The sequence below is a fragment of the Pseudophryne corroboree genome, chromosome 4 (assembly GCF_028390025.1).
Source record: "Pseudophryne corroboree isolate aPseCor3 chromosome 4, aPseCor3.hap2, whole genome shotgun sequence".
Taxonomy (NCBI): Eukaryota; Metazoa; Chordata; class Amphibia; order Anura; family Myobatrachidae; genus Pseudophryne; species Pseudophryne corroboree.
Genome location: NC_086447.1, coordinates 721,193,698 through 721,217,897, shown reverse-complemented (window position 1 = coordinate 721,217,897; position 24,200 = coordinate 721,193,698). Strand labels below are relative to the sequence as shown.

The 24,200-nt window shown below is 45.8% G+C and overlaps 1 protein-coding gene across 7 annotated transcripts in view; it reads left to right on the top strand.

Moving 5' to 3' along the window:
- MAP4K3 (mitogen-activated protein kinase kinase kinase kinase 3) overlaps positions 1-24,200 on the top strand; it is a 691,402-nt gene that overhangs the window by 429,214 nt on the left and 237,988 nt on the right. For all 7 annotated transcript variants that reach the window (XM_063918040.1, XM_063918039.1, XM_063918038.1 and 4 more), the window contains exons 8-12: positions 4,113-4,185; positions 11,859-11,990; positions 12,840-12,902; positions 13,008-13,089; positions 18,155-18,265. In XM_063918040.1, coding sequence (XP_063774110.1) covers positions 4,113-4,185; positions 11,859-11,990; positions 12,840-12,902; positions 13,008-13,089; positions 18,155-18,265 — 461 coding nt within the window. The remainder of the gene's footprint in view (positions 1-4,112; positions 4,186-11,858; positions 11,991-12,839; positions 12,903-13,007; positions 13,090-18,154; positions 18,266-24,200) is intronic.

Here is a 24,200-nt window from a genome sequence, read left to right as displayed (position 1 = left end):
CGCCAGGTGGATAAGTTACGCTGGGAGATATCCCCTAGGGTGGATAAGGCGCTCACACGTTTGTCAAAAAAGGTGGCACTGCCGTCTTAGGATACGGCCTCTTTAATAGGTACCTGTTGATAAAAAACAGGAGGCTATCCTGAAGTCTGTATTTACACACTCAGGTACTAGACTGAGACCTGCAGATAGTGCTGCTGCAGCGTGGTCGGTGACCCTGTCAAACAGGGATACTAGTTGGAAAACATAAAAACATATTAAAGACGTCGTCCTATATATGGGGGATGCACAGAGGGATATTTTGCCGGCTGGCATCCAAAATAAATGTAATCTCCATTCTGTCATGAGGGTATTAGAGACCTGTCACTGGACAGGTGATGCTGACTTAAAAAGCGCATAGAGAGCCTTATGAGGGTGAGGAATTATTTGGGGATGGTCTCTGGGACCTCGTATCCACAGCAACTGCTGGGAAGAAATAATTTTACCTCAGGTTTCCTCACAGACAAAGGTACAGTCCTTTCGGCTTCAGAAACAAATGGCGCTTCCTTTCTGTACAGAGACAAGGGTAGAGGGAAAAAAGCTGCACCAGTCAGCCTGTTCCCAGAATCAAGATTCTTCCCCCGCCTCCTGTGAGGCCACACCATGACGCGGGTGCTCCACAGGTGTAGCCAGGTACGGTGGGGGGCCGTCTCAAAAATTTCAGCAATTAGTGGGCTCGCTCACAGGTGGATCCCTGTTTCTTTCAAGTAGTATTTCAGGGGTACAAGCTGGAATTCGAGATGTCTCCCCCCAGCCGTTTCCTAAAATATGCCTTGCTGACAACTCCCTCAGGCAGGGAGGCTGTGCTAGAGGCAATTAATAAGCGGTATTCCCAGCAGGTAATACTCAAGGTGCCCCTACTTCAACAAGGACGGGGTTACTATTCCACACGGGTTGGGGTACCGAAACCGCATGGTTCGGTGTGACCCATTTTATATTTAAAATCCTTGAACACAAAAATTCAAGTTCAAGATGGAATCGCTCAGGGCGGTTATTCCAAGCCTGGACGAGGGGGATTACATGGTATCCTGGGACATCAAGGATGCTTACCTGCATGTCCCCATTTACCATCCTCGCCAGGAGTACCTCAGATTTGTGGTACAGGATTACCATTACCAAGTCCAGACACTGCCGTTTGGACTGTACATGGCACCGAGGGTGTTTTATCAAGGTAATGGCCGAAATGTTGATACTCCTTCAAAAAAAGGGAGTTGTAATTATCCCGTACTTGGACAATCTCGTTATAAGGGCGAGGTCCAAGGAGCAGTTGGTAGTCGGGGTAGCACTATTTTGGAAAGTGCTACAACAGCATGGTTGGATTCTAAACAGTCCAAAGTCACAGCTGGTTCCTATGACACGTCTACTGTTCCTGGGGATGGTTCTGGACATAAACCAGAAATAGTGTTTCTCCCGGAGGAGAAAGCCAAGGAGTTGTCATCTCTAGTCAGAGACCTCCTGAAGCCAAAATAGGTAGCGGTGCATCATTGCACGCGAGTCCTGGGAAAAATGGTAGCTTCCTACGAAGCAATCCCATTAGGCAGGTTCCATACAAGAACTTTTCAGAGGGACCTGTTGGACAAGTGGTCCGGATCGCATCTTCCGATGCATAGGCTGATAACCCTGTCTCCAAGGACCAGGGTATCTCTACTGTGGTGGCTGCAGAGTGCCCATCTTCAAGAGGGCCGCAGGTTCGGCATACAGGACTAGGTCCTAGTGACCATGGATTCCAGCCTTTGAGGCTGGGAGGCAGTCACACAGGGAAGAAATTTCCAGGGACTTTGGTCAAGTCAGGTTATTTCCCTACACATAAATATTCTGGACCTGAGGGCCATTTACAATGCCCTGAGGCCGGCAAGGCCTCTGCTTCAAAACCAGCCGGTACTGATCCAATCAGACAACATCACGGCAGTCGCCCATGTAAACCAACAGGGCGGCACAAGAAGCAGGATGGCGATGGCAGAAGCCACAAGGATTCTCCGATAGGCGGAAAATCATGTGTTAGCACTGTCAGCAGTGTTCATTCCCGGAGTGGACAACTGGGAAGCAGATCTTCTCAACAGACACGACCTCCACCCGGGAGAATGGGGACTTCCTCCAGAAGTCTTCCAATAGGATTGTACACCATTGGGAAAGGCCACAGGTGGACATGATGGCGTCCCGCCTCAACAAAAAGCTATAAAAGATATTGCACCGGGTCAAGGGACCCTCAGGCGATAGCTATGGACGCTCTGGTAACACCGTGGGTGTACCAGTCGGTTTATGTGTTCTCCCCTCTGCCTCTCATACCAAAGGTACTGAGAATAATAAGAAGGCGAGGAGTAAGAACGATACTCGTGGATGGCCAAGAAGAGCTTGGTATCCAGAACTTCAAGAATTTATATCAGAGGACCCATGGCCTCTGCCACTCAGACAGGACCTGCGGCAGCAGGGGCCCTGTCTGTTTCAAGACTTACCGCGGCTGCGTTTGTCGGCATGGCGGTTGAACGCCGGATCCTGAAGGAAAAGGGCATTCCGGAGGAAGTCATTCCTACGCTTACTAAAGCCAGGAAAGAGGTTACAGCAACTCATTATCACCGCATATGGCGAAAATATGTTGCATGGTGTAGGGCCGAAAGGGCCCCAACAGAGGAATTTCAACTAGGTCGATTTCTGCATTTCCTGCAAGCAGGAGTGACTATGGGCCTTAAATTGGGTTCCATTAAGGTACAGATCTCGGCTCTGTCGATTTTCTTTCAAAAAGAACTAGCTTCAGTACCTGAAGTTCAGACATTTATAAAAGGAGTGCTGCAGAGTCAGCCCCCGTTTGTGCCTCCTGTGGCACCTTGGGATCTCAACGTGGTGTTGAGTTTCTTAAAATCACATTGGTTTGAACCACTAAAAACCGTGGATCTGAAATATCTCACGTGGAAGGTGGTTATGTTATTGGCCTTGGCTTCTGCCAGGCGAGTATCAAAGTTGGCGGCTTTGTCTTGTAAAAGCCTTATTTGATTTTCCATATGGATAGGGCAGAATTGAGGACTCGTCCCCAGTTTCTCCCAAAGGTGGTGTCAGCGTTTCACCTGAACCAGCCTATTGTGGTGCCTAGGCTACTAGGGACTTGGAGGACTCCAAGTTGCTAGACGTTGTCAGGGCACTGAAAATATATGTTTCCAGAACGGCTAGAGTCAGAAAATCTGACTCGCTGTTTATCCTATATGCACCTAACAAGCTGGGTGCTCCTGCTTCTAAGCAGACTATTGCTCGTTGGATTTGTAGTACAATTCAGCTTGCACATACTGTGGCAGGCCTGCCACAGCCAAAATCTGTCAATGCCCATTCCACAAGGAAGGTGGGCTCATCTTGGGCGGCTGCCCGAGGGGTCTCGGCTTTACAACTTTGCCGAGCAGCTACTTGGTCAGGGGCAAACACGTTTGCAAAATTCTACAAATTTGATACCCTGGCTGAGTAGGACCTGGAGTTCTCTCATTCAGTGCTGCAGAGTCATCCGCACTCTCCCGCCCGTTTGGGAGCTTTGGTATAATCCCCATGGTCCTTACGGAGTTCCCAGCATCCACTAGGACGTTAGAGAAAATAAGAATTTACTCACCGGTAATTCTATTTCTCGTAGTCCGTAGTGGATGCTGGGCGCCCATCCCAAGTGCGGTTTATCTGCAATACTTGTACATAGTTATTGTTAACTAAATCGGGTTATTGTTGAGCCATCTGTTGAGAGGCTCTATTGTTTCATACTGTTAACTGTGTTTCATATCACGAGTTGTACGGTGTGATTGGTGTGGCTGGTATGAGTCTTACCCGGGATTCAAAATCCTTCCTTATTGTGTACGCTCGTCCGGGCACAGTACCTAACTGAGGCTTGGAGGAGGGTCATAGTGGGAGGAGCCAGTGCACACCAGGTAGTCTAAGATCTTTCTAGAGTGCCCAGCCTCCTTCGGAGCCCGCTATTCCCCATGGTCCTTACGGAGTTCCCAGCATCCACTACGGACTACGAGAAATAGAATTACCGGTGAGTAAATTCTTATTTTAAATATGTGCATATTTGTACTGTTACTAAAAGAATGAATGTATTTTATTTACAGCGGATTTTGGAGTGTCAGCTCAAATTACTGCCACAATAGCAAAACGGAAGTCTTTTATTGGAACCCCATACTGGTAAAACATCATTATTTCCTTTTTTTATTGGCCTTTAACCTGTTAAGGCCCATTATCCTATTAATATAACACACATTTTTGCACAACAAAATATTATTCATACAAATTTGTTTACATATGTCCTTTGTTCTTGCCGCTTTAAAAGGACACTTAATAATTTTGTAACCGGGGCCTGATTTGTAAAAACATTGGCATACTCATGTTTAGGGCGGTATCCTGTTAGCCCAGATGACGATTCAGCCGAACAAAACAGCCGGTTGTCGTGATTAATGACCTATGGTAATCCCCGATAACTGCCAGCATCTGGGGGAGGAGCGCGCCGCATCGGGTTTAAATGGATAGCCCCCGGTGATACAATTACCCATAGTCATTGGATACCCCCTTAGAATGTTTGTCTGAGTAATGCTGGCCATACATTAGTACGACTCGCATTAGATTACTAATGATCCTCCCTGTCAGCCACCGGGCATGTGATAGAATGTACGGTGCTTTCGTACCGTACAGTATATCGTACCTGCGTAATTGCCAGGGGCTGGGATCGGCTGATCATATGTGCAGCACATATGATCATCTGGTGTGACCTGCGGGGCCACACATCGTATTCGCACCCATTAACATGCACAATGTGCATGCATTAGATCGAATGATAGGACGATATCGTTTATTCGTACAGGTTATCGACCTAGTGTATGGCCAGCCTTAGTTTATCAATAAATATTTTGGAAGTATAAATGTTATTTTCTCTAACGTCCTAGTGGATGCTGGGGACTCCGTCAGGACCATGGGGATTAGCGGCTCCGCAGGAGACAGGGCACAAAAATAAAGCTTTAGGATCAGGTGGTGTGCACTGGCTCCTCCCCCTATGACCCTCCTCCAAGCCTCAGTTAGGTTTTTGTGCCCGTCCGAGCAGGGTGCAATCTAGGTGGCTCTCCTAAAGAGCTGCTTAGAAAAAGTTTTTAGGTTTTTTATTTTCAGTGAGTCCTGCTGGCAACAGGCTCACTGCATCGAGGGACTTAGGGGAGAGAAGTCAACTCACCTGCGTGCAGGATGGATTGGCTTCTTAGGCTACTGGACACCATTAGCTCCAGAGGGATCGAACACAGGCCCAGCCATGGAGTCCGGTCCCGGAGCCGCGCCGCCGACCACCCTTGCAGATGCCGAAGATGGAAGAGGTCCAGAAGCAGGCGGCAGAAGACTTTTCAGTCTTCCTGAGGTAGCGCACAGCACTGCAGCTGTGCGCCATTGTTGTCAGCACACTTCACACAGCGGTCACGGAGGGTGCAGGGCGCTGGGGGGGCGCCCTGGGCAGCAATGTATAATACCTTTTTATGGCTAAAAAATACATCACATATAGCCCTTGAGGCTATATGGATGTATTTAACCCCTGCCAGATCTCACAAACTCCGGAGAAGAGCCCGCCGAAATAGGGGGCGGGGCTTATTCTCCTCAGCACACAGCGCCATTTTCCTGCTCAGCTCCGCTGTGAGGAAGGCTCCCAGGACTCTCCCCTGCACTGCACTACAGAAACAGGGTAAAACAGAGACGGGGGGCACTTTTTTTGGCGATATTACTATATTTAAGCTGCTATAAGGATACAACACTTATATAGGGTTGTTCCCATATATATTATAGCGCTTGGGTGTGTGCTGGCAAACTCTCCCTCGGTCTCCCCAAAGGGCTAGTGGGGTCCTGTCTTCAATAGAGCATTCCCTGTGTGTCTGCTGTGTGTCGGTACGTGTGTGTCGACATGTATGAGGACGATGTTGGTGTGGAGGCAGAGCAATTGCCGGTAATGGTGATGTCACCCCCCAGGGAGTCGACACCGGAATGGATGGCTTTGTTTATGGAATTACGTGATAATGTCAGCACATTACAAAAATCAGTTGACGACATGAGACGGCCGGAAAACCAGTTAGTACCTGCCCAGGCGTCTCAGACACCGTCAGGGGCTGTAAAACGCCCTTTACCTCAGTCGGTCGACACAGACCCAGACACGGACACTGAATCTAGTGTCGACGGTGAAGAAACAAACGTATTTTCCAGTAGGGCCACACGTTATATGATCACGGCAATGAAGGAGGCTTTGCATATCTCTGATACTACAAGTACCACAAAAAGGGGTATTATGTGGGGGGTGAAAAAACTACCTGTAGTTTTTCCTGAATCAGAGGAATTGAATGATGTATGTGATGAAGCGTGGGTTAACCCAGATAGAAAAGTGCTAATTTCAAAAAAGTTATTGGCATTATACCCTTTCCCGCCAGAGGTTAGGGCGCGCTGGGAAACACCCCCTAAGGTGGATAAGGCGCTCACACGCTTATCAAAACAAGTGGCGTTACCGTCTCCTGATACGGCCGCCCTCAAGGATCCAGCTGATAGGAGGCTGGAAACTACCCTAAAAAGTATATACACACATACTGGTGTTATACTGCGACCAGCCATCGCCTCAGCCTGGATGTGCAGTGCTGGGGTGGTCTGGTCGGATTCCCTGACTGAAAATATTGATACCCTGGATAGGGACAGTATTTTACAGACTTTAGAGCAATTAAAGGATGCTTTTCTTTATATGCGAGATGCTCAGAGGGATATTTGCACTCTGGCATCGAGAGTAAGTGCGATGTCCATATCTGCCAGAAGAAGTTTATGGACACGACAGTGGTCAGGTGATGCGGATTCCAAACGGCATATGGAAGTATTGCCGTATAAAGGGGAGGAATTATTTGGCGTCGGTCTATCGGATTTGGTGGCCACGGCAACTGCCGGGAAATCCACCTTTTTACCTCAGACCCCCTCCCAACAGAAAAAGACACCGTCTTTTCAGCCGCAATCCTTTCGGTCCTATAAGAAGCGGGCAAAAGGACAGTCATATCTGCCCCGAGGCAGAGGAAAGGGTAAGAGAGGGCAGCAAGCAGCTCCTTCCCAGGAACAGAAGCCCTCCGCGGGTTCTGCAAAGCCCTCAGCATGACGCTGGGGCTTTACAAGCGGACTCAGGAACGGTGGGGGGTCGACTCAAGAATTTCAGCGCGCAGTGGGCTTGCTCACAGGTGGACCCCTGGATCCTGCAGGTAGTATCTCAGGGTTACAGGTTGGAATTCGAGAAGTCTCCCCCTCGCCGGTTCCTAAAGTCTGCTTTGCCAACGTCTCCCTCAGACAGGGCGACGGTATTGGAAGCCATTCACAAGCTGTTTTCTCAGCAGGTGATAGTCAAGGTACCCCTCCTACAACAGGAAAAGGGGTATTACTCCACGCTATTTGTGGTACCGAAGCCGGACGGCTCGGTAAGACCTATTCTAAATCTGAAATCTTTGAACCTGTACATACAAAAATTCAAGTTCAAGATGGAATCACTCAGAGCAGTGATAGCGAATCTGGAAGAAGGGGACTTTATGGTGTCCCTGGACATAAAAGATGCTTACCTGCATGTCCCAATTTGCCCTTCACATCAAGGGTACCTCAGGTTCGTGGTGCAAAACTGTCATTATCAGTTTCAGACGCTGCCGTTTGGATTGGCACCTCGGGTCTTTACCAAGGTAATGGCCGAAATGATGATTCTTCTGCGAAGAAGAGGCGTATTAATTATCCCTTACTTGGACGATCTCCTGATAAGGGCAAGGTCCAGAGAACAGCTGGAGGACGGAGTAGCACTAACCCAAGTAGTGCTGCAACAACACGGGTGGATTCTGAATTTTCCAAAATCTCAGTTGACCCCGACAACACGTCTGCTGTTCCTGGGAATGATTCTGGACACGGTTCAGAAAAAGGTGTTTCTTCTGGAGGAGAAAGCCAAGGAGTTATCCGAACTTGTCAGGAACCTCCTAAAACCAGGAAAAGTGTCTGTGCATCAATGCACAAGAGTCCTGGGAAAGATGGTGGCTTCTTACGAAGCAATCCCATTCGGCAGATTCCACGCACGAACTTTTCAGTGGGATCTGCTGGACAAATGGTCCGGATCGCATCTGCAGATGCATCAGCGGATAACCTTATCGCCACGGACAAGGGTGTCTCTTCTGTGGTGGTTGCAGAGTGCTCATCTGTTAGAAGGCCGCAGATTCGGCATACAGGACTGGGTCCTGGTGACCACGGATGCCAGTCTGAGAGGCTGGGGAGCGGTCACACAGGGAAGAAACTTCCAGGGAGTATGGTCAAGCCTGGAGATGTCTCTTCACATAAATATACTGGAGCTAAGAGCGATTTACAATGCTCTAAGCCTGGCAAAACCCCTGCTTCAGGGTCAGCCGGTGTTGATCCAGTCGGACAACATCACGGCAGTCGCCCACGTAAACAGACAGGGCGGCACAAGAAGCAGGAGAGCAATGGCAGAAGCTGCAAGGATTCTTCGCTGGGCGGAAGATCATGTGATAGCACTGTCAGCAGTGTTCATTCCGGGAGTGGACAACTGGGAAGCAGACTTCCTCAGCAGACACGATCTACACCCGGGAGAGTGGGGACTTCATCCAGAAGTCTTCCACATGATTGTGAACCGTTGGGAAAAACCAAAGGTGGATATGATGGCGTCTCGCCTCAACAAAAAACTGGACAGGTATTGCGCCAGGTCAAGAGACCCTCAGGCAATAGCTGTGGACGCTCTGGTAACACCGTGGGTGTTCCAGTCAGTGTATGTGTTTCCTCCTCTGCCTCTCATACCCAAAGTACTGAGAATTATACGGCAAAGGGGAGTAAGAACGATACTCGTGGCTCCGGATTGGCCAAGAAGAACTTGGTACCCGGAACTTCAGGAGATGCTCACGGAAAATCCGTGGCCTCTACCTCTAAGACGGACCTGATTCAGCAGGGACCGTGTCTATTCCAAGACTTACCGCGGCTGCGTTTGACGGCGTGGCGGTTGAACGCCGAATTCTAAGGGAAAAAGGCATTCCAGAAGAGGTCATTCCTACACTGGTTAAAGCCAGGAAGGAGGTGACTGCACAACATTATCACCGCATTTGGAGAAAATATGTTGCGTGGTGTGAGGCCAGGAAGGCCCCCACGGAGGAATTTCAATTGGGTCGATTCCTACATTTCCTGCAAACAGGATTGTCTATGGGCCTCAAGTTGGGGTCCATTAAGGTTCAAATTTCGGCCCTGTCGATTTTCTTCCAGAAAGAATTGGCTTCAGTTCCTGAAGTCCAGACTTTTGTAAAAGGAGTACTACATATACAGCCCCCGGTTGTGCCCCCAGTGGCTCCGTGGGACCTTAATGTAGTTTTGGATTTTCTCAAATCCCATTGGTTTGAGCCACTCATGAAATATCTTACATGGAAAGTAACCATGCTACTGGCCCTGGCTTCAGCCAGGAGAGTGTCAGAATTGGCGGCTTTATCGTATAAAAGCCCATATCTGATTTTCCATTCGGACAGGGCAGAACTGCGGATGCGTCCTCATTTTCTGCCTAAGGTGGTGTCAGCGTTTCACCTGAACCAGCCTATTGTGGTGCCTGCGGCTACTAGCGATTTGGAGGATTCCAAGTTGCTGGACGTTGTCAGGGCATTGAAAATATATATTTCAAGGACGGCTGGAGTCAGAAAATCTGACTCGCTGTTTATACTGTATGCACCCAACAAGCTGGGTGCTCCTGCTTCTAAGCAGACGATTGCTCGTTGGATTTGTAGCACAATTCAACTTGCACATTCTGTGGCAGGCCTGCCACAGCCTAAATCTGTCAAGGCCCATTCCACAAGGAAGGTGGGCTCATCCTGGGCGGCTGCCCGAGGGGTCTCGGCATTACAACTCTGCCGAGCAGCTACGTGGTCGGGGGAGAACACGTTTGTAAAATTCTACAAATTTGATACCCTGGCTAAAGAGGACCTGGAGTTCTCTCATTCGGTGCTGCAGAGTCATCCGCACTCTCCCGCCCGTTTGGGAGCTTTGGTATAATCCCCATGGTCCTGACGGAGTCCCCAGCATCCACTAGGACGTTAGAGAAAATAAGATTTTACTTACCGATAAATCTATTTCTCGTAGTCCGTAGTGGATGCTGGGCGCCCATCTCAAGTGCGGATTGTCTGCAATACTTGTACATAGTTATTGTTACAAAAAAATCGGGCTGTTCTTGTTGTGAGCCGTCTGTTCAGAGGCTCCTACGTTGTCATACTGTTAACTGGGTTCAGATCACAAGTTGTACGGTGTGATTGGTGTGGCTGGTATGAGTCTTACCCGGGATTCAAAATCCTTCCTTATTGTGTACGCTCGTCCGGGCACAGTATCCTAACTGAGGCTTGGAGGAGGGTCATAGGGGGAGGAGCCAGTGCACACCACCTGATCCTAAAGCTTTATTTTTGTGCCCTGTCTCCTGCGGAGCCGCTAATTCCCATGGTCCTGACGGAGTCCCCAGCATCCACTACGGACTACGAGAAATAGATTTATCGGTAAGTAAAATCTTATTATTATTGGTTTTAGAAGTGTAAAAATGGAATCTGTTACAGTAAATATGTAAACAATAAACAATGTTTTAATTAAACTGTAAATGTTCTTGCCTAAATATAAATGTGTTTTATATAGTGACTGCCCATATATCACATTGTAATCATATTGCTTTATGCTTAAGTCTGTTCTTTACCTTGTGTAAAAGCCTAATTGCACATGTCATTCAACTGGCAGATTGTGTATTTTTTTTAAACATATTACATACACGTATTGGAATGTGTACTTTTTGTATCAGCAGACAAACATATTAAACAGACAGCCAAACATATTTGTTGTACTATACAGATCTGTCTGTGTCTGTGGCAGCTTTTTAGTTTTTGCTAAAATTAGATGAAGTTAAGTTCCTTCTACACACATGAGTAATCTCACTGAGCTGGTGGGAAACTGTCTGGGGTATTGACAATGTGTAGAAATTCTGCCAGCTTGCAGCCCATTGGCGCCCACATTAGTATGTCATTTGAATAAATCTTCAAGGAAAAATTTCCAGGCCTGTTATGTACAAACTGATATTGAGAGAAAACATTACTTCAGTGGCCTGAAGCTGCATGATCATGATAGAAAGCGGGACCATGCAATGATCTGCTGTGGCCTACTGTAAGTACAAAATACATGCAGCCGGCATTGCCGAACTATGCAACATATGTGCCTCACACAGGCTTGGTATGACATCCCGGTGGTCGGTATGCTGGTGGTCACAAGACAGTGGCATCACCACACTGAAGTTCCCGACCTAACCCTCTGGGGATGACCGCTAGGGCTAACTCTCTAGGGGTGGCAGCTAGGGCTAACCGTCGGTGGGTGGCAGTTTGGGCTAACCTCCCCTTCCTCCAGGCCGTAACTCAGACCCCCGATACTTACCTTTAGGATGTTGGTGTTCTGGCGACTGTCTCCAGACTGGTATTAGGATTTCGCCATCAGTCACATGACTGCCAGCATCCTGACCGCCGGGATGCTGAACACATCCCATATACACCTACCATCTCCAGAGCATACTTGCTACCTTCCAAATTTAGAATAGCTCCCCCAGACTAGACATCTCCCCCCCCCAGATCCTCCCCCCTTTACTGGGGATGAAGTATAAAAAGTAGGCAATATGCACCAGTGTGAGCTGTTTATATGACTTCTATATATAAAGGAGGCGTCTTAATAAAAGAAAACATAGGTTTCCAAAAATATAACCAAATGCGTATTTAATAGGGAGGTTGTGTAGAATATGCAACATAGTCCCTAACAATAAATGATGTCCTCAGGATGGCTCCTGAAGTAGCCGCTGTGGAAAGGAAAGGAGGATACAACCAGCTGTGTGATATCTGGGCGGTTGGCATAACCTCTATAGAGCTGGCAGAGCTTCAGCCTCCTATGTTTGACTTGCATCCAATGAGGTATGTTTCTTCGGCATGGCAAAATCACTCTGTATTGATATTTTGTACTCATTGCAAATTCCACCTAATGTTTTTGATTGGCGTGTGATCAGATAATAACCAAATAAATGTTACATGCAATTCAGCAGGTGCCCCCTGTGCATCTAATGCTTCGAGGGCCTGTTTAGGGTTGTCAAATCTTATCCCAGTGAATTGTCTACCAGTGCTATAACACTGTTCCTCTGCAACTATAGAAGTAAACATAAGTAAAGTGTTCTGTACATTGAGACTGTAATTTAGAATTTATTTCTCCATTATCTGCACGGTTACTATTTTATGTATATTTATTAGTAGTAGTTGCACTCGGTATGGCTCTCTGCTGCCTCCAGTAGTGCATGTGTGTAGTTTATTTTGTTTTAATCAAATATCTAATCTAAAACAGCTTCAGGATATTAAGGATTAATAAAGTTGATTGAAAACATTTTAATACTATTGAATAATACTATTCAATGCCGGCTGTTTCCGGCCAGCATTCTGACAAATGCAGAATCGACTTGATTACAAGTCGAATCTGCATCAGCGGCAAACTGTCAAAAACAGCCGCGTTTTCGACGAAAACACGTGGCTCGGCCTAAGTGGTTTTCTACACATGTTTTCCGACAGTCGAAAAAAACTGCGCTTTCATTGATTAGGTTGAATGCACATTCAACTGTCGGAAAAATCGGCACCAATTGAATACCCCCCATATTGATAACCCTTTAACGTAAACGTTTAAGAATTTGTAATGAAATATTTTCATCTGCAGCCAGGGTTGTGCCTCCTCAGATTTCATCTCATTACACCTCAGTAATAATGGTTATGTGCTTTCAGGGCCTTATTCCTTATGACTAAGAGCAACTTCCAGCCTCCCAAGTTAAAAGATAAGATGAAATGGTAAGCAGTGAAAATTCTCACCTGATGATTAGGTTCTGCTCATACATTTATTTTTCATCGCTGGAACTATTCATATTTTTTTTTTCTTCATTTTTTCCATTGAAGGTCAAATAGTTTCCATCATTTTGTCAAAATGGCACTTACAAAAAATCCTAAGAAAAGACCTACCGCTGAGAAATTATTACAGGTAATATAATACTGTGTGGCTGCTGTTCTGTCTGTGTCTGGTGGGTATTTTCTGCTGCAGTTGAATTTTAGTCACAATTGTAATCATTTATTGGATCAGTAAGATTATACATACATTTTGCTTTAACATTTATCTCTTACTGGCACATCTGTTGTAATGAAGAATGAATTTGCAGTGTAAACCACATGATGTCCTACCATTGGTCGAATGTAATGGCTTTTGTCAATTTTATTTATTACATTTTTTTAAATGGTGCTTTCAATCTTGTGGCTCAATCGTTGAAAAATCCGTACTTTGCAAACCCTTATATTGTTACATTTGCTCCCATAACAATTAGTAATGAGGAACATTTTACAGACAAACTCTTCCCGCTATCTCCTGACTTATCCCTCCTAATCTAACTATTCTCCAGGTACAAGCCTGCAAGGAGTTTCCCATACCCTTGTGCCACAGAAATAACTGCTGGAATGTGACACAGCATGCACAGGAGAGGTGGAGTTGTCCAAATACATATTCTTCTTGGGAAGTGTGCATTAACAGCAGCCCCTGACTCCTTCAGGAGCGCCTTTTATTGCATATTCTCAGTAGCTCCACATTGCAGTGTAAAGCAGGGGAAACCTGGGTTTGGGCCACATTGAACCTTTCCAAGGTGATGGAGTTATACTCGCTTATGGAAAGAATGCAGTTTTGGTTGCAGAGTATTGTTTTACATTGTGTTAATCAGTGGCGCAAGTAGAAAAAATGTCCTACAGGTACTGTGTGCGTTCGCCCAAAAAGTGGGTGTGGCCAATTAAAATGGGGGCGTGGTACACATATGCGGGGGTGCAGATACACATATGACCCCAATTATGCCAAGCACACGTTGCCCCACAGTGCCAGATATACGTTGCCCCACAGTGCCAGATACACATTGCCCCACAGTGCCAGATACACAAATGCCCCCAGAGTGCCAGATATACATTGCCTCACAGTGCCAGATATACATTGCCTCACAGTGCCAGATATACATTGCCTCACAGTGCCAGATATACATTGCCTCACAGTGCCAGATATACATTGCCTCACAGTGCCAGATATACATTGCCTCACAGTGCCAGATATACATTGCCTCACAGTGCCAGATACACAAACGCCTCCACTGTGTCAGATATACATTGCCCCCCAGTGCCAGATACAGAAATGCCCCCCCAGTGCCAGATATGCCCCCAGTGCCAGATACAGATATGCCCCCAATGCCAGATACACAGGTCCCCCCAGTGCCAGATACAGAGATGCCCCCAGTGCCAGATACATAAATGCGCCCAGTGCCAGATACAGAGATGCCCCCAGTGCCAGATATGCCCCCAGTGCCAGATACATAAATGCCCCAGTGCCAGATATGCCCCCAGTGCCAGGTACATATGTCTCCGCAGTGCCAGATATGCCCCCAGTGCCAGGTACACATGCCCCCCTTCCCCTGCTGCTTACCGCGCTGCTTTTTGTGTGTGAGGTGAGGAGAGCGCAGCGTGCGCCTCTCCTGCCCCTCAGTGTCTACCTTCAATTAGGCTCCGATCTGTGATCACGGGCCGGCGCAGAATTGAAGGTAACAGCGGCACAGTGAGCGGCGGACCAGTGGCGTGTGTACGGCGTACCCACCACTAAATTCTTAAGGGTACACCGTACCCACCCGTACTCGCACACTTGCAGCACTGGTGTTAATATACAGTAGATTGGTTCTCAAGTAAAAGGAAAGGTTCTCTAACTAATACATTCCACCGGACAAATGCTCTTACAGAGTTTTCAAAACCATGCTAGAAAGATGACAGTTCATATTCTTACTGTGGTAACAGCACCTTTCTCCTGTGCCTCAGTAGTGATAAATACCCCGAGCTGTACTGAGTACTGTATTTTTAACAGTGAATCCTTTAGAGTGTTTTGTCATAGAAAGCTGTGTAAGGCCATAAGGCAGATACCGTATTTTAGTATGTTAGTAAAGTGTTCCTAATTGAGTGGTTTGTGGGGCATGAGACCGGTCTTTCTAGGATGAAGTGACATGTAAGGAAATAATGCTTATTGAAAAAAAATCAGATGGGAAAGGGAAAGAGTATGGCTGGAACCTTATCAAGTCATTGACATTCCTTGTCTGTGGGGGGAATTAGAAATCCAGAAAGGCAGAAAAGTGAAATTAAAAGAATGAATTTTAAATCTTGAAAATGAGGATTGATGTGTCAGAGTGTATGGAATTCAAATAGTTTCAAAGATGGTGCCGTGGAACATGACGGAAGTGTTACAAGCATATGATTAACCATCTCAGTCCCTCCTTTTATCCATACAGTGGGGCAACCACAGGGTCTGCAACCACAGGGGAGGTGGGTATACATATACAGTGGGGCAAAAAAGTATTTGGACAGCCACCGATTGTGCAAGTTGACCCACTTAAAAAGATGAGAGGTCTGTAATTTCCATCATAGGTACACTTCAACTGTGAGAGACAGAATCTGAAAAAAAAACCTAGGAAATCACATTGTATGATTTTTAAACAATTTATTTGTATATTCTTGCGGAAAATAAATATTTGGACAATCAAAAAGTTTAACTCAATACTTTGTAGTATAACCTCGGTTGGCAATTACAGAGGTCAAACGTTTCCTGTAGTTCTTGACCAGATTTGCACACACTGTAGCAGGTATTTTGGCCCACTCTTCCATGTAGATCTGTTATGTTTTGGGGCTGTCGCCGGGCAACACGGAATTTCAACTCCCTCCACAGATTTTCTATTGGGTTGAGTTCTGGAGACTGCCTAGGCCACTCCAGTACCTTGAAATGCTTCTTACGGAGTCGCTCCTTAGTTGCCCGGGCGTTGTGTTTGGGGTCATTGTTATGCTGGAAGACCCAGCCATGTTCCATCTTCAATGCTCTTACTGAGGGCAGGAGGTTTTTGCACAAAATCTCACGATACTTGGCCCCATTCATCATCTCCTTAATACGGATCAGTCGTCCTGTCCCCTTTGCAGAAAAGCAGCCCCAAAGCATGATGTTTCCACCCCCATGCTTCACAATGGGTATGGTGTTCTTGGGATGGCATTCATCATTCTTCTCCCTCCAAACACGGCAAATGGAGCTTATACCAAAAAGTTTGATTTTGCTTTCATCTGACCACATTACATTTCCCAAATCCTCCTCTGGATCATCCAGATGGTCACTGGCAAACTTTAGACAGGCCTGGACATGTGCTGGCTTAAGCAGGAGGACCTTTCGGGCGCTGCAGGATTTCAATCCATGACGATGTAGTGTGTTACTAATGGTAACCTTTGTGATTGTGGTCCCAGCTCTCTTGAGGTCATTGACCAGGTCCCCCGTGTAGTTCTGGGCTGATTCCTCTCCGTTCTCAAGATCATTGAACCCCACAAGGTGAGATCTTACATGGAGCCCCAGGTCGAGGGAGATTGTCAGTGATCTTGTATTTCTTCCATTTTTTTTATAATTGCGCCAACAGTTGTTCTCTTCTCACCAAACTGCTTGCCTATTGTCGAGTAGCTCATCCCAGCCTTGTGCAGCTCTACAATTTTGTCCCTGGTGTCCTTAGACAGCTCTCTGGTCTTGGCCATGGTGGAGAGGTAGCAGTCTGACTGTTTGAGGGTGTGGACAGGTGTCGTTTATACAGATAACCAGTTCAAACAGGTGCCATTAATACAGGTAATGAGTGGAGGATAGAAGAGCTTCTTAAAGAAGAAGTAACAGGTCTGTGAGAGCCAGAAATCTTGCTGCTTGGTAGGTGTCCAAATATTTATTTTCCGGAAGAATATACAAATAAATTGTTAACAAATCATACAATGTGATTTCCTGTGTTTTTTTGTTTTGTTTTGTTTTTTCAGATTCTGTCTCACAGTTGAAGTGTACCTATGATTCATCTTTTTAAGTGGGTCAACTTGCACAATCGGTGGCTGTCTAAATACTTTTTTGCCCCACTGTATATGTATACCCACCTCCCCTGTTGTTGCATACCTGAGTGACTTCAATTGACAGCCACTTTTGTCGCTGTGCATGTATGTTACACACACACGCACACCCACGAACGCACGTGTGTGTGTGTGTGTGTGTGTGTGTATGTATATCAATATAAATAATATATATGTACTGTGATCAATATTCTGATCACTCCTTTTTGTAATTTTTCTATGGCTAGTGTGAGCCTATTGTTTTCCCTCATATGTAATAGGGCAGCTCTCCTGAGTCTGATATTAATAGTATCCTCAAATATGTGTGAATTTGCCTTTTGCCAGCGTTTAATGATTCTGTGTAAACTGTGTCTGATAGAGCTGTCTCTAGTTCCAGCTTCCTTGGAGCTGCAGTGTTAGCAATCTAGAGTACCTTGATCTATATCATATGCTTGTGACCACTTTCCCTGATATGAAACCACAAACAGAAAAAACTTTCTGATCCAGATTAAAGATTAGTTCAAGCATTAATAGTCCCATCTGTTCTGTTAAACTTGTTCCACAAGCATTTGTATCGTGCATCCAAAATTAGTCAGAATCTCTTTGTCTCTCCAGAAGCCCCTCTAGTTTGTAGATGCATGTACTATAAGGGATGTAGTTATGTGACCTGACCGCCGTACCCAACCCTAATATAAATAGCTGATGTCTGTTCTCTCCTGTCACTACTACTATTGTAGTCATTTTGTCTGCATTTGAAGAATATGATGTCATAGGCTACATACTGAGCTTTGCAAAACATGTATGGTAATGATAGCACTAATAGGCCATTAATGTGCTTCTACTTTGTACTTAAACAAGCAGTCATTACTGACTACTTACTGTCAGACGCTTGAATGGCCACAGGCAAGAGATAATCAAACCTCAGTGTTTCACTTTTAATGTGCTCTATATTTATATCATGAAAACTGTTTGTTTTGGTGCCGTGATGTATGTATTACATTTTTATTGCATTTTGACACAACTAATGCAGCAAGTGCCATTTTAGTGTAAGGAAGATAAAACAGAGCAAGTCATGTAGCCTGGCAGATCATGTGGTGATTTCTCTGAGGGTTTGCATTCACGTAACATGATTTTCTTGCTTTTTATAGCATCCTTTTGTTACACAGCCATTAAACCGCACACTTGCTATTGAACTATTGGATAAAGTGAATAATCCCGACCACTCTAGTTTCCATGATTTCGATGATGATGACCCAGAGGTAAGAGTATTTAATAACCACAGTTATGATCATTAAGGTTCAACAACAGCCATCTTTATGTCACGTGTATCTAGTAACAGATATGAGTAGTGTAGTATAAAAATTCAAGAACACATATTACTTGTTTGCTGTTGAACATACTTTAGTAGAATAGAAATGTGTTCATATATTTATGCAGTATATAGAGTGGATCTTGATTGATGGGTGATTTTAAACAGTTTGAGTCTTTATTTTGGACAAAAGTACAATTATTGATTTGTACGCTAAATATGTAGTTATTACTGTAGTAGTTTACTATGTGGAGCTTACTACCTTTCCTTAATTGCTACTTCTGCATGCTACCAAATTCTAATACACTTCAAAAATAGTGTTCAAACCTTTTATTTATATATGGTGATATTAATTCTGGCGTGTGCCAACTGCTTAAACAGTTCAGATATGGAATATATGAGCTGGAATGTTTGAATTCTTTTTTTGTTATTTGGTGGTCCATGCCTAAATATACATAATTACATTTCAGATGTATCTCAGTTTTTCCGCATTGCTCGTGGCCTTATTACAATGGAGTGCTTTTCAGTGCTTCAAAAGCAGTAGTTTTTATTTATTTATTTATTTACTTATTTATTTATTTTAATTATTTCTTGTTCTTTCAACTCTCTGGATATTGGATTTCCAGATAATGGCCTTATGCCTGTTTATAAAGAAAATATGCACACATAGATACAGCGCTCACCAAATACCATGACAATACATATACATACTCAAATGTTATGAATAAAATGCAATCACCCTTTAATGAATTATAATCCTCATATGATGGTCCTTTCCTGTGGCTGCAAGGACCCTCTTGGTGATATATCCATTGTGTTACCCTATGGAATCTATTGTGCTATGCTGTTTTATTCTTACATCTTTGCCTCCTGTCATTCCCATTCATATTTGGAAAAGAGGCACTTATTTTTCAGGTTCCTCAAGGCTTAATCAGCCCTACCTGTGCATTGTGTTTGATGGAAAGACCCCTAAGAAATAATCCTTCCTCGTCTTTACCATCATATGAGGATTATAATTCATTAAAGGGTGATTGCATTTTATTTATAACATTTGAGTATGTATATGTATTGTCATGGTATTTGGTGAGCGCTGTATCTATGTGTGCATATTTTCTTTACATTCACCGTTTTTCTGAAGTGTGGGATACACCTCTATTTGCACCCTTTATAGCTGCACATCAAGTTTTATTGCGCATATTAATTGAAAACATTTGTTAGAAATTCTTATGCCTGTTTAAGCAGAGACTGTTGGTTGCTGTACATCTGTTATAAAGAATATAGTTACAATATAGAAGAAAAGACAGGACTGCAAAAAACAACACTAGAGGCATTATTTGGGACCACTTAAGGAGAAGTAGATATGTTAAAAGATTTTGTCTGACCCTAATGATTATTTCTCTTACGTCCTAGGGGATACTGGGGATCCATTTAGTACCATGGGGTATAGACGAGTCCACTAGGAGCCATGGGCACTTTAAGAAATTGATAGTGTGCGCTGGCTCCTCCCTCTATGCCCCTCCTACCAGACTCTAGAAAATATGCCTGGAGGAGTTGGTCACGTCTCTGGAAGCTCCTGAAGAGTTTTCTGCATTTATTTTCTGTGTTTGTTATTTTCAGGCAGGACTTAGGGGGGGAACAGCCCAACCTCTCTCAGGGTTCATGGTCCCGTTCCCCGCTGACACTAGCTCCTGAGGGAACTATTTGCAAGCCCCACCACGGTGAGCATACATTCCCGCAGCACGCCGCCACCCCTAACAGAGCCAGAAGAGTGGTGAGTACTAAGCCGGAGTCCCGGTTAGCGGGTCGCTAGCCATTATGGCGGCATGATGGTACGGAGATGCACAGCTTCTAAACGGGGCGGACTGCGTCTCCTGCTGTGTACGGACACAGACACTGAACAGTGGACACAGTACCCAGACTGGCAACATAGCCATAAAAGGAGTCTGTCTCCCTTTTATGCACAAGATATATACAGCCAGTATAAAAAAGTGCGGGAAGACTACACGCCATTGAAGGGGAGGGGCTTCACTGAGTGGATCCAGCAGCTCACCAGTGCCATTTTCTCTCTGCAGCTGACACAGACGCTGACTGACAGGGACGCACGGCTCCTCCGGAGAGACTCCAGATTACCTCAGCGGTACCAGGGGGTCATAGCAGGCGGGGAGCGATTGTTAGTGTACTAAGTCCCTAGTCTAGTTTGCGACCTGGCTAAGCTTGGCATTAGCATTAAGGGGTGCCGTGTGCTGGTTTCATACTCCCTCTGTGTCTCCCTGGAAAGGCTCTTTGTAGGTTAATTGTGTATTTAACCTTTTCCTGTGTGTGTGTGCTGTCACTGTTAAAGTATGTCAGGCAAAGAGTGTGTTTCATGTAAAGCACAGTGTTCCTCTTCCCCAGGGGGTTCACTAGTGTGTACTCAATGTAGTGTCCCTTTCCAGGCTAGTGGGGCAGAACCAGCATGGCTGGACTCCATTACGGGAATGATTTCCACAATCTCTACTAAGTTATCTCGGAATGAGAAAGAGACGCAATACTTAAGACAATCTATGACTGAGTTTATGAAAAGAGACTCAGTACCCAAACCAGCGTCTTAGTCCCCTGCCATTTGTCTGCTACAACGCTCTTTGGCCCATATTCTGCAGGCTGACTCTGATGATGAAGGGTCAGACAGGGAGGAGGGTGAGGTGGACTCAGAGGTGGGGGGAGGGTACTCTGTTGCAGGGTGTAGAGGCTCTCATAGATGCTATCAGAGAAGTTCTAAATATCCCTGATAAGGTGACAGAGGAAAGTGAGGAATCTTATTTTAATATAAAAAAATAAATCCTCAGCCACTTTTCCTGTGTCAAAGGAATTAAATACCCTATTTGAAGAATGATCGGTTAATTCTGATAGGAAATTTCAAATCCCTAAATGGTTATTATCATCCTTTTCCTCCTGAGGATAGGTAAAAATGGGAAAATCCACCAATACTGGATGCATCCATATCCAGGATCTCACGGAAAATTGTATTGCCTGTACCGGGTGCAGCCTCTCTGAAAGACGCGGCTGACCGCAAGATTGAGACTACGCTCAAATCTTTATATGCAACTGCGGGGGTGGCCCAGAGACCCACTAGAGCATGTCGGTGGGTAACCCGAGTCATTGCTAAATGGTCAGGTAACCTAATTGAGGGGTTAGATACCTTACCTCAAGGGGTGATGGTTTTGCTCCTGCAACATATACAGGACTCTGCGAACTTTATGGGGGAAGCCATAAAAGAAATAGGCTTGCTTAATGCATGCACTACAGCTATGGCAGTGTCTGCATGCAGGGATCTATGGGTACGCCAGTGGACTGGGGATGCGGACTCCAGGAAAGGCGTGGAAGGCCTACCTTTCACAGCCGAGGCCCTATTTGGAGATGAACTAGACAAATGGATCTCCAAAGCTACTGCGGGTAAGTCCACATACCTTCCTTTTGAAGATCCCTCAGTTAGGAAAGCCTAATCAGGGCTCAATTTACAGTTCTTTCGGGCTGCCAAGTTTGAGGGCAAGCCCAGAGGTTTTTCTACCACCACCAGAGGCGCTAGAGGTAAACCATGCAAACCAGCAACTGCCAGTTAACAGGAACAGGGCTCAATCTCTGCTTCCTCAAAACCGTCAGCATGACGGTGGACAGAGATGCCTGGAAGAATGGCAGGTGGGAGCCCGGCTAAAATTCTTCAGTCACATTATTATTATTATTATTATTATTATTATTATTCCCAGTTATTTATATAGTGCACACATATTCCGCAGCGCTTTACAGAGAATATTTGGCCATTCACATTAGTCCCTGCCCCGTTGGAGCTTACAATCTATATTCCCTACCACATGTACACGCGCACACATTCACACTAAGGTTAATTTTGTTGGGATCCAATTAACCTACCAGTATATAACCTACCAGTATATTTTTGGATTGTGGGAGGAAACCGGAGTACCCGGAGGAAACCCACGCAAGCACAGGGAGAATATACAAACTCCACACAGTTAGGGCCATGGTGGGAATCGAACCCATGACCTCAGTGCTGTGAGGCAGTAATGCTAACCATTACAGCATCTGTACATCTGGACAACATTGTGTCAGGGTCATAGATCTTATTTCCCAGGGCTACAGACTGGAGTTCAAGGAGCTCCCACCTCACAGATTCTTCAAATCGGGCTTACCAGTTTCACAAGAGGAAAGTATAACTTTACAAAACGCCATTCAAAAACTGGTACAGACCCAGGTCATTGTTCCAGTTCCACCTCATCTGCAAAACAAGGGGTACTATTCCAACTTGTTTGTAGTACCGAAACCAGACGGTTTGGTGAGGCCATTCTGAACCTCAAGTCATTGAACCCATACTTACGAGGGTTCAAATTCAAGATGGAGTCTATGAGAGTCGTGATCTCAGGTCTGGTGGAGGGGGAATTCCTAGTGTCTCTGGATATCAAGGATGCGTACCTACACATTCCGATCAGGCTTATCTACGGTTTACACTGCAGGACTGTCACTACCAGTTCCAGGCCCTGCCATTTGGTCTCTCGACGGCACCGAGAGTGTTCACCAAAGTGATGGCAGAGATGATGTTTCTACTCCGCAAACAGGGAGTGAACATAATTCCGTACCTGAACAACCTTCTGATAAAGGCTCCGTCCAGGGAGTGGTTGTTGGACAGCATTGGCCTCTCAACCAGACTACTCCTGGATCATGGGTGGATTCTGAACTTACCAAAATCTCACCTGGAACTGACACAGAGGCTTCCTTTCCTGGGAATGATACTGGATACAGTGTCTCAGAGAGTGTTCCTTCCCTTGGAAAAGGCTATGGTAATCCAGTCGATGGTTCGGGCTGTCCTGAAGCCAACCTGGATCTCGGTGCATCTGTGCATTCGCCTTCTGTGGAAAATGGTGGCCTCTTCAGTACGGAAGGCTTCATGCGAGGCCCTTCCAACTAGATCTATTGGACAAATGGTCCGGATCGCATCTTCACATGCATCAGTAGATCTGTCTGTCGCCTAGAGCCAGGATCTCCCTTTTGTGGTAGCTACAGACTTCTCACTTCGTCGAGGGTTGGAGGTTCGGGATTCAGAATTGGATTCTGCTAACCACAGATGCAAACCTCAGAGGTTGGGGAGCAGTCAACCAGGGTGTGCAGTTTCAAGGAAGATGGTCAAGTCAGGAAGTCGTCCTTCCACTAAACATCCTGGAACTCAGGGCTATCTACAACGCCCTTCTGCATGCCTCATCTCTACTTCGGAATCAGGCCATTCAAGTCCAGTCGAACAATGTGACGACGGTAGCGTACATAAACTGACAGGGCAGAACGAAAAGCAGACTGGGCAGAAAAACACGCCATGGCATTGTCGGCGGCCTTCATTTCGGGTGTAGATAACTGGGAAGCAGACTTCCTCAGCAGACACGACCTGCACCCGGGGGAGTGGGGCCTTCACCCGCCGGTGTTCCAGTGGTTGACACATTGGTGGGGATATGCACAGATTGACATGTTGGCCTCTCAACTCAACAAGAAACTGAAGCGGTATTGTGCCAGGTCGAGAGACCCACAAGCGGTGGCGGTAAACACTCTAACAACTCCGTGGCTCTACCAGCTGGTATATGTGTTTCCTCCACTTCCTCTGATCCCAAGAATTCTAAAAAGAATAAAAAGGGAAAAGGTTCAAGCAATCCTCATTGCTCCGGACTGGCCTCGGAGGGCCTGGTACACTGGTCTTCTCGAGATGCTGATCGAAGATCTGTGGCCTCTACCTCTTCGCGAGGATCTTCTGCAACAGGGCCCGTTCGCCTATCAAGACTTACCGCGGCTACGTTTAACGGCATGTAAGTTCAGCGGCTGATTCTAGCCAGTAGAGGGATTCCTGACACGGT